The 16,559-nt window shown below is 37.8% G+C and overlaps 1 protein-coding gene across 1 annotated transcript; it reads right to left on the bottom strand.

The window, feature by feature from the left end:
- Positions 1-1,457: 1,457 nt before the first annotated feature.
- SDR42E2 (short chain dehydrogenase/reductase family 42E, member 2) lies at positions 1,458-15,070 on the bottom strand. Its single transcript, XM_040592839.1, has 11 exons — positions 14,840-15,070; positions 12,134-12,229; positions 11,297-11,357; positions 9,306-9,424; positions 7,691-7,766; positions 6,400-6,482; positions 5,727-5,864; positions 4,397-4,462; positions 3,480-3,543; positions 3,044-3,117; positions 1,458-1,850 (listed from the first exon to the last, which is right to left on the bottom strand). The coding sequence occupies exons 1-11, from the start codon at positions 15,068-15,070 to the stop codon at positions 1,647-1,649; spliced, it is 1,212 nt and encodes a 403-aa protein (XP_040448773.1). The 3' UTR covers positions 1,458-1,646.
- Positions 15,071-16,559: the final 1,489 nt, after the last annotated feature.

Below are 16,559 nucleotides of genomic sequence, written 5' to 3'. Positions count from 1 at the left end.
AGCACCTCCTGCAGCGCTTGCTTGCCTGTCGGTCAGCGGCACTTCTGTATCGATAAATGGTGAACTAACTAATCAAACTTGGAAAAAGGTCTGCTATATACGGAGTTTCTTTAAGTTTCCTGACAGTAGGTAGTCAGGAACAGGAGAGAGGGCTGTGCAGTGCCCCTGCTAAGGGAAGATGCGCAGAGTGAGCTGCACTCATACAGACCAGGACAATCTCCACATATAAATATGACAGAGACCAGGCTTTAGTGCTTTTGCTGCACACAGAACTGTCTGTTTAAAGAAAAAAAATAAATAGAGTAAACCAAATCTTTGCTCACAGAAGCTGCAGTGGTAATTGTGGTTGCTCGCACATTTTCCTGTCACGGTGTATTGTCATTCAGTTAGAATGCTTTATTCTTGTAGGCTTGCTGTTACCCACGTACTCTGTAAATGTAAAGATACAATGAGAGAGGCTCCATAAACCTACTGGTCTCAAAAATCCTGTAAATGCTGACACAAAGGCAATAAAACCACAACAGAGTGGAACTAATAAGATAGCAGAGCTTTTCTGTCACTCTTCTGTGGCCCACCCTGCGAAGTGCAGCTCTCCTGATCCATGTGGGATGCAAGAGAGGGAGCAGCTGCTCCCTGCTGGGAGCAAAGCTGCTCCCTGAGAACATCCTTGCAACTGGTAACCTCATGAAAATTTCTCTGGGCTACAGGTAATATGTGTACCTGTAGTGCACTCACACGTGTAGCTCATGTAGTACAATCCACCCAAGAAGCAATGCAAGTAAGCCTTAAGAAGAGAGAAGAGAGAGAGGCTGGATCCTCACTCGGGTCTCGGTGCTGGGCTTGCCTGCTCCCCCTGAGATGGCAATTCACTGAAAGCACAGAGCGTGCCAGCGCAGCACGGGATCGTGGCTAGCTGCAGTTACAAGGCAAGGCGGCAGTAACAGCTTGCTGAACTCCAAGGTCTTATTACGTGCCCTCCTCCCTCCCCCCTTCCCACAGGCTCCTTAAAACCAGCATTTGGTTCCGTTATTATTTATTATTGCATTGAAAGGATATAATTTGATTTACAAATGCACATAATGTTATTTATTACATTTTTACAAAGCTTTTGAACAATATTTTACATAAATATTTTTTCCGTCCTCTCATCACCTGTTATTTATAAACATCTACTTTTCATATTTTTGGTGCTATTTCCCAGGTCTTCATCGTTCTCATGCTAACATGCAGCAGCTGTAGCACGTGGCTTCATCAGAGAAGTTGTTTAGTCAACTTTTTCTTCATCGGAGCTACTGTACTTGTTACAGCACTGCAGTCCTGCAGTGGTTCCTCTGCTTCCAATTTCTTACCCTCCTGAGTTATCATCTTTAGAAACATTCTCAGCAGGAAGCAATCAATTAACGAAGATCCATTCTTGCACCCATTAGCAGTGAACTCCTTTGATTTTGTGACACTGCATTGTTCTTTGGAAACATTCCCTGATGTGTTTTTACTCATTTTTTTGTTGTTTTGTTTTGAGTGAGATCAGAGAGATGTCATTGTAATAATAATAAAGTCCACAGTGACTGAGGAACCTACTGTGACCAGATCATTAATACCTGGAAATAAAAACAGGTTTTCTGGAACAGGTGGGTAGTTATTTGATATTAGAAGAAAGAAAGAATGATCAAACTTAACAAAAAGCCAAAAGCAAGCACCATTTTAAGGGACGTGTGATCTTCTTGGCAAGTAGGTCTTGTTTTAAGATAATGATCCACGGAATCAGTGAATGAGAATTTCTTTGGTTTGTAACCAAGCTGATTTCGTGCTTTGTCTATCCGGAAAGTGTGAGTTACAGTCACGTTCCACACCTAAAATCCAAAAGGACAGTTACGAAAGTGACTTCAGTATCTGATTTTCTAGAACTTGGATGAAAATACATCAAAGATATTACAATGGAATTAAAAACATTAATATAGGCATGCAAAAATGTATACATTTTGGAGCTGAATTCTGTCCAGAGCTAACAGAATGAGTTGATGCAGCTGACAGGTGAAGAGCCAAAGCTCAGCGGATGGGGTGCAGGAGTTTAGGACACTCATTTCTCACTTGTGCATGTGAGATAAAGAACAAAGGAAATCCCATGCAACAGAGCAGCGCGCTTTCCTCAGACTGGCTCTTCTGTGCACAGAAATGTGCAATGGGACTGGGTCAGTGTACTGGAGGACAGCAGCGTGGCCTCTCAGCTTCGCAGAAACGCACTAAGGAGTGGGAAACATGCACTTTGGAGAGTTACCTCCTCCACCTCTGAATGCATGGTGCCTGTGAAAGTGCTTAAGTTGCATAGTCTCAATGATTTCTGCTTCAGATGTAGAACTAAGTATAAAAAAAGATACAATTGTGCAATAAGTGAAAAGCTACAGCAGAAGTTAAGGAGGTCCATTCAGTCCCTTCAGTGTCCTAGTATGTCACATGCTACAACACACTAAGAGACTAGATGATAATTTAAAGAATTTTGTCTTATATTATAAATTATAATATTGTACAAAACATGTTAGATCAAAATTAATTACTCCAGAAGCTGGGGGACTTTTTGCAGAAAATTGGCTTTTCATTCCAATGTAGAATTATTTTTAGTGGGTTTTCTAATTATTGGTTAGCCTGGTGTTATGATAACTGGCAGCACTTTGACCCGAGACTCTTGCTCTGTACTTTTGGACCGCCTTCCTTTAACAAGTAGTTCCACAACATAGGACAGCCTGCTGGAAACAGCAATGTAGTGCCCATTTTCGTCTCTGTGCCAGCTCCACATCAGTTGCTCTGTCATACGCCTCTAGGGTGTTTCTTCTGGATCATCTAATCCTCAAGGAAGGATTAATTTCTGACAATTTTATAAGGGGTGGCCAGGATGGCACGGAAAAATCAGGCTACAAGACGGCTGTGTAAGCCCTGAACAGAAAAACAGAGCTCTAATGCAGACAATCCTGTCTGCATCCAAAGGGTGTACCACATACTTCATGAGAGTTTTAGGCAGAAATACACAAACATTTTTTTATATATTTACCTCATTCCTCGTCAAGAAAGGTGTAAAGCTAAAAACTGGCTTTAGTATCAGGTGCAGATACTCCATCACAGTGGCTGTGAAACAGAAAGTTACTTAATGAGACACAGCTGGATAACAATAAACTGAGACAATGCTGACATTGCACATCCTGTGATTCCTACTGATCCTATCAGAGGATGCAATTAAGGTGCTAGAAGGCAGCATTTAATTTACAAAGTACACCACAGACTCAGTATATGAATAGTCTTTAAACTTGATCTGGTATAATTAATGCCAAATGGCATAAGCAGTTATTATTGATCAGAATAATGTTAAGTTATACAATTCCTACATTTTGGGTCCCTGCATTTAATAAAACTATTATGTAGCTTTATAGGAATAAGAAAACAAAAAAATAAATATCACAATAATTAAGTATGTATTTTGTTATCTTTACCTGCTATATGAACCAGGAGAACAGGAATATGTATCCAGGGTTTCCTGTAGCCTAATTTTTCAAACTAGAAGGGGTATAAAAGGAAAGAATAAGAGAATTTATACCAAATTGAGGGTGTCAATGAAGCATGAAAATAGAAAAATGAATGTTTATAAAACACATATCTAAACTTTTTTCCAGCTAATCTTCCTATCGGTACTGGTAGCAAGAATTACAACTGAAGCCCACTTCTCATTCTGTGGTGCCCACCTCCTGCCCTTCAAATGGAATTGGATGGTGAAGGGGAAACATTGCTATTTTGCTATTTCCAAGTAGCAAGTGACCGAGGCTGGAATACTTAATGTTATATATATATATATATATATATATATATATATATATATATAAAATACACTTAACTATATTTAGATACAAGCACATCACTCTACTGCAGTAATTTTCCTGGAAGACTTTTCTGTGTTGGCATGGCAGGATCAAAACTTTAGCATGCTGCTGAAATCCCGGACTGATATTTATGAAAATATAATGTTGCCTCTTTTTAGCTTTTAACAAACGATTCTAAATGGCCTTCCCTTTTGTGCTGCAGTTGATGGCAGAACAAAGAAATAAGCAATGGTTATAAAAGGCCTGCCAGATGCTAACAGCAGGACTTCCTGCGCACAGTAAGCTTGCTTTACACTGTGACAGGTTCTGTACCCCTCGGCTGAATTCTGTCAGAACAAGAAGGGCCAGACTCCACAGCTATGCATATACAAAACTTCCCTTAAAGCCAGTGGAACTTTGAGGTATGCAGGGAGGACAGGACTCATTTGAATGTTAAATAATTGAGTAATTAATGTGCACCAGACTTCATTTAGTTAACGATATGAATAGGGCCCATATGGTACATTAGAGCTAAATGTATGTGCAATACATACTAAAGGGACTATCCATTCAGAAAATATGACGTTTTCACCATCATGTATGTAATACGCCTGACCACTCTGTTAAAGAAACAAAGAAACACAATTAGAAAACCAGTATGCACAGGAAGGCATTTTCTTTCTCTCTCATACTTACATATCTTGCTTGACTTTGTGAGTAACACACCAGCGTGCAGACGGTGAATGCACACAGATCAGATCAGCAACCCACCTTCACTGGGCTTCACTGTGATCTCAAACATGCCTCATGCTTTTGGGTAACCCCGTGGGGGTAGTAGAGCTAATTATGATTAACCATGGTGTAACGTAGATCAGAGCTTGATTTCACCATGTAGTAGCCCAACTGTCAGAGTGTTAAGTTCTTGGTGATGTGCAGGGGATGGAATTACCTTCATGAGACCAACAGAAGTAACACCGCTGACAGCATTTAATACACACAGCTTTTTGAGGTCAAGTTCCAACTCTGGATAATTTTCTGATTAAACCAAATTCAGTATCTACATTCCGTGGGACACGTCACAGTGCCTGAATCCACTTCTGGCTTCCAGTCTATCTTCTTCCAGCCTTCTAAATGTGCAAGCAATATTTCCTTGACAGCTGTGCTGTGGGTGAGGAGCCCATCCAACTGTGAGCACTATGAACACCTGAGCACCCAAGCAGACCCTGGGAGTTTGTGCATTATGTCATTCTAAAACAGCTGCACAGCTTCCAAGCTCTTAACTAGTTGACAGCCCATGGAGGGATGTTCAGATATATCTGTACCTGCTATCTATGTGTTCCTACCAATACAAATGAAGCTGGAGCCTTTGGGAGCTTTGAATGTAGCAGCTGCTGCAATGCTATCGGTTCTCTAATGCTTCACAGTCCTAAAATTATTGTTGCAATTATGACCAGTAGAAGAAAAAGAAAAACCTTTTAAAATTGTCCATTCATTTTGTACATCTCATTTTGGAATTTTCAACCCTGAAAATTAAACTGGAATGCCTAAAATGGTTGCTCGGAACTTTATGCATCTAGAATCAGAATCTATTTTCAAAAGAATAGCAGAATCTATAGATTTGTATGATGGTGAAATTAACCCGGTTAAAAATTCTATTTCCTCCAATCAAACAGGAAATTATATATTTTCAAGAGAAAAAAATAACATCAAAATATTAGCAGAATTCATTTGCATTTGCACTGTCTATGTGCTTGTAGAGCCATACACCATTTCTGAGGATTTAGCACACAACCTTTCAGAGAACTTTTGATCTAAAAGCACCAAAACCTAAACCTATTGGAGAGCTAAAGCTATTGGGACACAATGTTTCTATTGTTTACTTACAGCTACATAGCCCTTCTCAGACGTGAGAGCCTCAGCAGCTAGTAAGTGAGCTTGTACTAGGTTGCCTATGTGAACCCAGTTCATCTGAACTTTTTGATTCCCAAACTTGAAGTTAAATAGTCTCCGCTGGATATTTAGCTGTAGAAACAGAAAACATGAAATAAATACATTATTTCTTTATTAAACAGTATAATGTAGTCATTTTGGCTCAGCCTGAATACTTAATTTGCTGTATTTGTGTACAATTATAACACAAGAAATGTGTCACAAGAAACAAAAACCCACCTGACTAGTCAATGCTTTTATAAATCAAGCGCTGTTGCACTGATAAGCAGTGGTAAAAATATGGTGACATTATCATGTTTGGCTGAAACTAAAGTGCACATTTAAAAGACAGTATTTCCATTAAATGATCAGGAATGCAAGCTTTCTACCATGGCATTTCAACCCTGCATTTTTTTCTTTTCACTTAGAAGTACAGCTTGATCCTTGCAATTTCTGCAATGATCATGTCATGCTATATCTTGCATCATATGACCTGTCACCAAGCTTTCGCAACAAAAAAAAAAATTCCTGGAGGAATTGTTAAAAACTGTAATCAAGGTACTTCCACTTTTGTTATGCCCTTACAACTACTTGTAGTGTTCTCCACAGCTGACTACATAACACATACGGCTACTCGTGGCAGGTGGCGCGGCTCTTCTGGTCCATATATGCCTGGTGGACGAAGCACGCAGGTATGGAGCTTATCCCCTCCTTGGAGAGAGAACAAAATGGGATTTTCAGATAGCTTTGATATCAGCAGACAACGTATATTGTCTGAATTTTACACTGTGAAAGTAAAGGATCAGTCTGACCATTCTATGTGACTCAGTTTCCTAGTAACTTGTTTTCATTTCTGGAAAAAACTGAATTCAATAGTAGTGAAAGACCTACTTTTCAGATCTTTGCAGTCTGAAAAACTGAATCCTTCTGACCACAGAAGAGTTTGAACAGGGACAGGACAAAGCAAGCTGTCCCACAGATATGCCTCCTGCTTGACTGAGTTTTGCTATTTATTATAGATAAAAGTTTATAATGTACATATTTGTCCATCATTCTAGACACATGCAGTACTGGAAGATAATTCAATTTGTATATTTAGATACCTTGCTTGCTTGCAGCTCAATGGCATCACAAAGGAATGGAAGAGGTCTCTTAAACAGAGGCTTTCAAATGAGTTAGAGTATTTTAGATCAAAATGAATGCTTTAAGCTTTACATGTGATCAGTACGCAGGCTCCTCTGACTCCTGAGAAAAGGCACAATTACACCTTTTACGTTGGCAAGTTAGGTGGTAGGCATTTGCTCAGTAGTTAAGGATGCTAAAATTGAATCCCCTCCTAATTTATGCTTGCCAGCTTTTCAGTTCAGAGAGATCAGTAGGAACAGCAAAATATGTATGAAAAAGCAAAGTATTTCCCTTGTCAAGTACAGACAGATTTTTACACACAGCTGTTCATGCGTGTGTGACTTTAGAAGTTAACATGACCCTGACGTTGCCAATCTGTTTAAGAAACTGCAATTATTCTTGCCAGACACCTGCAAGCCTTTGGGGGTTAGGAGAATGACCTGTTGGACAGTGCTCAGATATTGGTGTTATCAGAGAAGCTCAAAGTGATAGGCTGAATGGAGAATAAAAGCACAAATCCTGTATCTATTGTAACATTGGTAAAATTTTAAGATGATTTGAACAAGTAAGGTTAAACTTTCTGAATTCTCCTATCTATTGTCTGCATATAATCTCATATCTGTCTGGGTATACACATAAAAAAATTGATCATCCACCAAAGGGAGGAGTAGAAACAAACAAAATAAATCCTTATTTTAGTTAAAGTATACTATTTATTGAAACTGAGTAACCAGAGAATGGAATACCCTTTAACACTACTAATGACAGGAAAACCCCAAATGTTTTGTATGTACCTTTGAGTAAAGTTCCATTAGCAGCAAGAACCATTTGGTCTGCAATTGCCTTTGTTCTAGAATAATGATTAAATTGCTATAAAGAAAGGCAGAATATGATCAACATTTTAACCACATTATTGCATCTGTAAAGGCAAACTTACTGTTTATGTCTGATAACATTTAAATCTAGCCAGCTTGTAGACATCAGCCGAGTAAAACCAAGCGAGAAATAATGACAAGATTTAGGAAATACATACTTTATTTATGACAAAAAAAACTTATGAGACCTATATTTTAGTTGCACAAGCTCAGCTTCAGAGTGAATTTAAGTCCACTAGTATTTACTTAACTCACTTTTTGTACTGGATGTACTGAAAAAATTAATAGCAAGCCAAATGTTCTGATGTGTCAGATAAAATCATTTTGAGAAAAAACATTCAATTTCTAATTGGAAAAAAAGTTTTTTAAAACAGTAAGTTAAATATGAAATTAGAAATTTAGGCTTTCCTAAAAACGTTTCCATTTCTTGTTGAAGCTATTTGGGAAGTTATAAATAAATAGTTATTAAAAGTTATAAATAAACCAACTTTTAAAATGGCACCCAGGTGTATTTAAACAACAGGATTCTGGACACAGTTAGTACATGCTGGTTTAGTGATTACTTATCCACTTGAGGCTAATTTATGTATCTATTGAGTTCTGTACTGCCATACTTTATACTGAAAAGCTATACCTAAAAATCCCACCATGGACATTTTTTCTACTCTTAGGTGGCTTAATCCACCTGCTCCACCTTCCTCCATGCCCCACCTACCTCTGCTGCTTGCTATTACATGATCACCAGTACAGAAAATGTATGATTAGGGCTCAGACACATCCAATTAATTGCAAATTCCTGAAATGCTTTCTCAGAAGTCTGAGGTGCTATGCAGGCTGTGCACAAACTGACGTATCCAACTAAGTGTCTCAGGAGGCACCAACAAGGTAGTAGTCAGTCCTATTTAGGATTCCTGGACGCAAAGTGTACGTTCTAAAATTACAGCTTTTAACTGCAAGTGGTGCGCTAGGAGCAGGAAAGAACAAGTGGGAAGAGTGGCCAGAATGCACTGACTTCAGATTGCAGCTAGAAAATATTTCCTAAATGATCACAGTAAAGAAGGAAATGGTATTTCAGAGCAGCCCTGAGGTGACTGTAACTACTGCCTGACCTGCAGCAAGAAAGCAAGGTTTGGGAAATTCAAAGAAGCAAAAATGTGTGAGATAAAGACTTAGAATTTGATAGTTAAGAATATTTTTCAATTAAAAAGCTCACAGGGGCTTCAATATTCAGTGTTTACACAGCAGATGTTCCCCTGAAAGCCCTTCCTTTTAAAATATTCTTGTTAAATGTCATATTCCACTTTTCTTAGGGCATTTATAGGCGTTTTGTCACCTCACATCTGTCTAGTTATAGCAGATTAAAGGCATTATTTGAGCATTTCTTCACTGATCATGGGTCAGTTTCCATTAATGAAGAATAATTTAATGGAATTGATGTGATCTACAGTAAAACAGCTTCTGCTCTCAGAACAGCCTTCACATAACCTGTCCTTTAGAGCACAGTAAGTGCCACGCCATCACACGAACAACATACCTTTTCCAGTGGAAAATATGGCACAGTTTCTTCATCTCCTTCTTCAATCGGATTGCCTCCAAATACCACATTCACCGTGCTGGTATATATCAGTCTAGGGATATTTCTTTGTTTGCAGACTACAATGGCATACAAAATAAATTATTTTAAAACAAAAACAGAGAGAAAGAAACAACACATAAACTGGCAGCTTCTCTTTTTGAAAACAAACATTACACTTATAGAAAAAGTAATATTTTAATTTTAACATTAACTTATTTAATATAACAGTATCTTTCAATATAATATTATCTTTCATTCAGCTGGAATTTTTCATCCCAAATATCTGTTATGTAAATATTACATATTGTGGTCACCATGTGTTTTATGATTAGGTACCTGCAACTGACATATCACCACTGGATTGTGGTAATCGGCTGGACAGAGGAATTATCTTGGCAAGGGGGAAAAAATTCCTCCTTTACTTCAGAAACATTTCTGAATTTTACATTTTACATTCATTTTACAAATTTAATAAAATAAGTAAGACCATTTCTTGTGATCAGTAGCACTGAAAACTCCCTGCTTCTTTCCATACGGGTAGTACTGCAGAGAGCAGCCTGTCCGTGGACTGTTATTTTTGCCCTTATTTCTGCAGCGAGCAGTAAGCAGAACGGCTTCTTGCACCAGTTTCATGCATGCCTGTGCAGGTAAGTAAAGTCACCTAAGAAAATGTGCTAGCTCTCTCTGGTGTATGACAAAAATGCATACGTCTCAGTCTGTTCATAAGTGACAAATGACATGTTAGCAGGAAACATGCTGTTAGCATATAACCAACCAGCAGTACCTTAAATACAAACAAAATTAATATTATTTACCAAACGAAGTCTTCATATGGATTCCAGTTGGGTCTTAAGTTACTATGTCTAAATTCTGCTGCATATATGTCATTGCAAACTTTAATAGCATAAATTTTCTTTTGATTTAACAATACTTTTAAAGTTTAAGTGAATTAATATTCAAAGTCAGGAATTTTTAGAATCTACAGAGCAGTCAGTCCAGTTGGCTCATTTGCTCATTTTGAAAATAATGAATGTAATTACTGCATTGTAAATATCTGGGACAAAATACAATAAAAAAATCTATTATTAAAATGTAAATTAACAGGTTCATGCTCCTCCCAGATTCTTGCTTTGTTGGGAACCTGTTTCTGTGGGTTCAGAGGTTGGGCTAAGAAGAAGGGAATATGCGGCAACCTCTTCCCTCTAACTCATTTAGAGTTTTACTTGCATACCATTTCACTCTCATTATTTCTGCTTTTTCCAGTAATAACCCACAGGCAGCATGAAAATGTATCTAAATAAAAATGGATTCTACCATTTTTCTCCTTGATTTTCTTGCCATTTGGTTTTTGAGGGAAAAGCAAAGAGAAAGTAGCTTTGGTATTTACAATACATTTCAAAATGTTCTTTCCGGACATTCTTTCATACAGAAAGAAATCTACTAACACTTTCCAGAGACGGTAGTTAAAAATCAGTATATAATAAAAAGGGATTACATTCAGACAGATGATCAGAAAGGATAGAAATTTTTTTATATTAATGTGATAAAATAATAGTTAAATATACTTAGCACATCTATGGATCCTGTTATCAAATGTTTACAACACAACAAACACTATGGTATCTCTCATGTTATTTCTATGAGGAAAAAGGACAACACTTCTCAATTACACAGGGTAAAGAGAAAAAGATAACCAGTACATGGAGGAGAGATTAAGATGGTCTGCCAAGGAATGAGGTCCCGGGTGAAAACCTATCCCCAGTTCAAACCAGCGGCAAATCTACCAGTTTGAACGGGACCTGTACACCTAGTTTTACATCACACTCCGACAGGAGGGAGAGAAGAGCCTCGTTTTATAGCCAAATCAACAGAGGAAACATCCAATTAGACGTTTTTTTTAATTCATGGTTTGGATCAGACGCAAAGAAAAAAAAAACCTAGGTACATACCATCAATTATTATTTTTGTGCCTCCGACATTTATGGATTCAATCTGATCTTTCTTTTGAAGCTAGAAATAGAGTTTGAAGAATATCTAATTAATTGAACAAGTCACATTCACAATACAACTGCCAGATCTAGAACAGCTGTGGTCTTTTTGTGACGTGTTAGAATTCTCTGTCCTCTGACATACAGTGATTTCTAGTAGTTCTCATGTTCATTGTATTGTTCAGTGTATGAATAAATAAAGCTGAAAAATGAAAGATAAAATGCATCTTAAAGGAAATTATAATGCTTCAATTTTTTGTCACGCCCCAAATAATCCATGATATAGAAACAGGAATAACAGGCCAGGGTTATGCTCCCTGAAAGCTTTCACAAATTCTTGTTCCAGTGGCAACCTGTCCCTTTCCTAGAAATAAATTAGTCGTTTCATTACTTTTTTGTTAATACTTTCTGTGAATTTACTGTTATTTAGCATAACTATATGGAGTTGCTGGTCTGTTTCCTCACAACTATGAGTTCACAAGAAGAAAATGCATCAACATTAGTTCCAGAGCAATACTGTCACACTTTTTCAGGCTAGAGAAAAATGATATGCCTTCTTATCCAAGATCTTAAATCTATGATCTCATTTTTCTAGAGTATATTGTGTGGTACATTAGTCTCATGTTTTGACATTTATTATTTAACGAATACCTCCCTTGTTGCCCGTATGGATGATTGGACTTTTATGAATAACTTCTGTCTGACATAAATATAATGTAATTACATTCTTTGCTACATGCATATAAATTTTTGCTTTCACAAGAATAACAAAAGAAATGTTATGAAAATTGTACTTGCTTGTTCTAATCCTGACATTCCACATGCAGCCACATGAAAAACACAGTCAGCCCCATCACATGCTTGGAACACTGCATCATAATCCCTCACATCACCCTGTAAAATGAGAAAATAATGGATTTTTGACTGGTAGAGCTCATTACATTCTCTATAGAATTAGTATTAACTATAGCTATTAAGAAAACCTAAAATAATTCTGATCTGTTTTTCACAATACTTAACTAACATTATATAAAACATTATAAATTTGGAGAAAAATCCACAACTAAGAATTTTGTCAGTATTTTGTTGCAAAACAAATAATGACTCTTGTTGGCTTCAATTATAATGCTTATTTTCACACTTAGTCCTGCAGCCTGCAGGCTGGCAAAACTTGTTCGACTTGAATGGGAGCAGCATATGCTTGAAGGCTGGAGAGTCAAGCCCCAGGGACAACAAAGCACGGCAGGAAGGGTTCAGCTGTTTGCCATGGAATCACCGAATAAGAGAATCCCTTTTCTGTTATCCCCTTAAGATCTGACTTGGGCAAAAAGACATTTGCCAGATTGCACATCTAAGCTTTATTTTAGGTGCACTTTATGGTAAATTTAATTACAGTTTTGTACAAGATTAAAACAAAAAAAGTAAACACTATATGCATTTAATACTGTATTAGTATACATTAGTGTATTATGATCACATTATATGAAATGCTGTATACTGCTGAATGTTGTTCTTTATTAAAAACACACACACATTATATCTAGTATCAAATCCTATGCTGTGCTTAGAATATTTTATTGCATTTTTGTATACCAGCTAAAACTATATGAATAATACCTCACATGCATACAGATATCAATAAAAATATAATACCTTTCTTTTCAGAAATACGGTATTTCTAAATATTAGATATTTAATTTACTGAAATTGATAGAATAATCACAAAGGAAATGGCTGGAGATAATATTAAGAGGTAATCTTATCAGTCGTTAACTCTCAACTTTTTTCTTCCAAGGTTGTCAAAGTATTTCACAAATATGGCTGCCTTACACTTTTACCTTCAATCAAATGCTAAAATTACTAACCAGTATAAATGATATTAGCGATCTCCAAATCACTGATCAATGTCACTCAGATCTCTGAAGTGACATTACTTTATTTACTAGGACTCCTTAGTTCCATTTTCTAGGTAACTCACCCATGCTTTGTAATATTTATTCTTTTTGAATTGAATTACAAAAAACCTGTTCACAGAAGATCATTTGTCAGATCTCATGAGTCTCCTTTAGAAGACGTAAATTGCCATCAATCCACCAACATAAATCAGATTATGTGGGTTTATATCATTAACAAATCAAGCTTATGGGTTTTGAATGGTTCCTCCATAATTCTTTCTCTCTCTCTTCCATATTCTGTAAAATCTGTTTATCAAGTTGAACTTAAGAATAAACATCCTGGGTCAGATTAAAGATCTGCTTGATCTGGTATTCTGCCCACTGCACAGCCATGCAGAGCAGTATTATGCACGCCCTTTGCCTCCCTTACTGCCTGTCCCATGTGGTGATGTAGCCAGGAGAAGATCTGGCATCACCTCGATAGCCCCTGGGACAAAGATCCCGTGATCACCTTCAGCTTTGCCCTCAACTTCCTAGATCTAGTGGTGGTGTCAAAGAGTTCTTACACTGAATGCTCAGACAAGATCAGTTGAACGATAGCCACGTCTAGCTAGAACTTGTGCAAGATAACAGGAGCGTGCAGAAAGTGCTAGCGTGCCCCTGTGCACCCAGAGCCCCGGAACTGAGTGGGTGAAGCAGCTGTAAGGAGTTGGTGCCCCTCACATCAGGGAGTAGCGGGGGGTGCTGTCCTCCATAGATGGCTGTGAACCATTAAAAATTTGAGGTCTCTTTTGTTCCCCCTTTTGCAGACATAATAAATTCCTTGAATTGTTAAGAATCAAAAGGAATCAGTATTCATAAATGGGTACCCTGGGAAGAGCATGAACAGGGCAGGTGTATGTGACACTTTCCCCCAGAATACCTGTCCAGTCTCCGAGTACTTTCATCCAGAGGATCTCTTGAGCCGCATGCAGCTTACCTATTAGTAATCTCCAATGGAAGTACATTTTTGGTGAGGCTTTGTACCCGCCTTTTATCCACTGCATGAAAAAAACGTCTTTTTATTTGTACTGAACTGACTCCTCCTCATTTCACCTGATGGCCCTTCCTTCCTGTCCTGCAAATGGCAATGAGCTGTGAATCCCTACCTGCCTCAATGCCACATGCAGAGCTCTCCTGCTCCCAAGGACTGGAAGGTCTTTGTTTTCTCCATCATTCTCTGCATGGCAGACATTCTAAATTTGTGGTCACTTTGATTGTCCTGTCTTGCTCTCACCTTTTTACTCAAAAGGATTTCCCTGAGCAGGAAACTTTGTCACTTCACTGTTCACTCCTTCACCTAGGTGAGCTACGAATGTGCTGAAAAGCACCTCCCAACACAGGACTCCAGAACTTCACTGGTGACACTGAGGGAACTCATCACTTGCACTCTGTTTGCTACCTCTTAATCAGTTATGCGTGTGAGGACCTTCTACCATGACTTCTTATTGTCCTTAAAGGCTTTTCAGTAAAGGCTTTTATCAAAAATCCCTAAGAGGAAGCCTCACTAACACACATAAAAGTAGTAAAACTTTATTTCACTGCTGTTAAACATGGAATTTCAACATACCTTGACAAAATCTGCTCCATTTGGAATTGCCCATTTAGGTTTCCGTACATCAAACAGAACCACAGCAATTCCTGACCTTACAAGAGCACATCCCAGGTTGTATCCCAGGTAGCCTCCACCTCCTGTCACCACTGTCTTCCTGCTTCTGTTAACCAGTAGTCCAGCATGCTCGTTTAGTTTGCTTTCACAAGGTTGGCTGCCGTGGAGCTCTTCTGTGGATCCTTCTTGCATCACGACTGCAAGACAGAAGAGCTCCTGAAAATTCCTGCATCTCTCAGATCTGGGTAATTGCAGTAACTTTAATGTTACAATGCTCCTTTTGTGACTTCACTATATTTTTAGTATCTTAACATGTTTTAAATGTATACATTCATAATTTTGGTGATGAGTTTTCTATGTACAATGAGTAACGAGTCTGAATACTTCTATATTTCAAGATTTAGTCTTTTCCTCATACCCACAAGTTTCTTATTGTATAGAAATGAAGAGAAATTACAGGATTTTAGAGACTTTATAATTACCTAAACTTAACGGGTATGATTACATTTTTCAATGCTTTGTACTTCAAACATTTTATCCTTGAAAACTCACTGACTTCTGATACATTAATGCCAAACAGATATTAGCTTACTAGTCAGGAAAAAAACACATAAGCTAAGGAATATAAGAAAGGCTTGATTCTACTTTCATATTCCACATTATTTCACATTTGGGTCACACTTCTTCAGTAATAGTAAAAATCTGTTGCCATTTTAAAGTTTTCTGGTTACACACGAAATATATTTAGTTTTCTGTCCAGTTCTTACTAACTTTTGTCCATAACGTTCTATCAGGGCATTCATATACAGCTAAATTGACAAAGAACAGAAGAGATAAGCCCTCTGCCCTCTGGGTTCATCTACTTGGGAAAACTAATTAGAATATTCTGTGATAAGGAATTCCACAGGAGTTGCCCATCTGTACACTTTGTTCTGTATTAAAAATGAGTTTATTCTATAATAATCATTCTTTTTAGAAGTTCACCCATATTCTGCAATTAAAATGACTGGTATTCCAGGTCACAATATACTCTGAGAAACTAGTCCAGTTAATTTTCCCACATGGACAGCCCCTGTTGTCCTGATTCCTTGCATGGCCTTTGCACATTAGGATCTAGGCTCTTATGTCACCAAATAGAAATCCAGAATAAATACGCCTGAAACCAGTCAAATTAAGTCACTGTACTGTGAGAGCCAAACTGGGCACCTGTCAGTCTAATGTTGGAATATAGACCCAATTCCTGTGGATGGTTATGGTTTTCTCATAATTGGAGGGGGTCCTCATAGCAACATCCCTACGCATGAGTGTACACCACTGTCCACCAGCTGCACGTAGGTAGTTAAGCATAGTTTGCTCTCAGTCATTTACACCAGGCTTCTGCAGAGATTATGCAGAAACTGGGGGTGATTGGTAACTGGCAGCTGCCTCACTTCCAGGGTGACAAAAAAAGTACTAAAAAAGCAACAGAAAACGCAGCCCACAGTACGCAGTTATGGACTATTTTTACCAGTGCTTAGTTTTTTAGTGATATTTTTCTTATTTTACACGTTGTTTTTTAGATTGCAGACACAGGGAAGTAAGTACCAGATTCTCCATGCTATTGCATGTTTTTAACACCAGTGTCAGTAGCATAACAGTGGAAAATACAAGTTCCTTCTATTGAAAAATATGCTGACATTTC

Source organism: Falco naumanni, chromosome 4 (assembly GCF_017639655.2).
Source record: "Falco naumanni isolate bFalNau1 chromosome 4, bFalNau1.pat, whole genome shotgun sequence".
NCBI lineage: Eukaryota > Metazoa > Chordata > Aves > Falconiformes > Falconidae > Falco > Falco naumanni.
The sequence above is the reverse complement of the archived record's forward strand: the minus strand, read 5'-3'. Positions and strand labels throughout refer to the sequence as shown.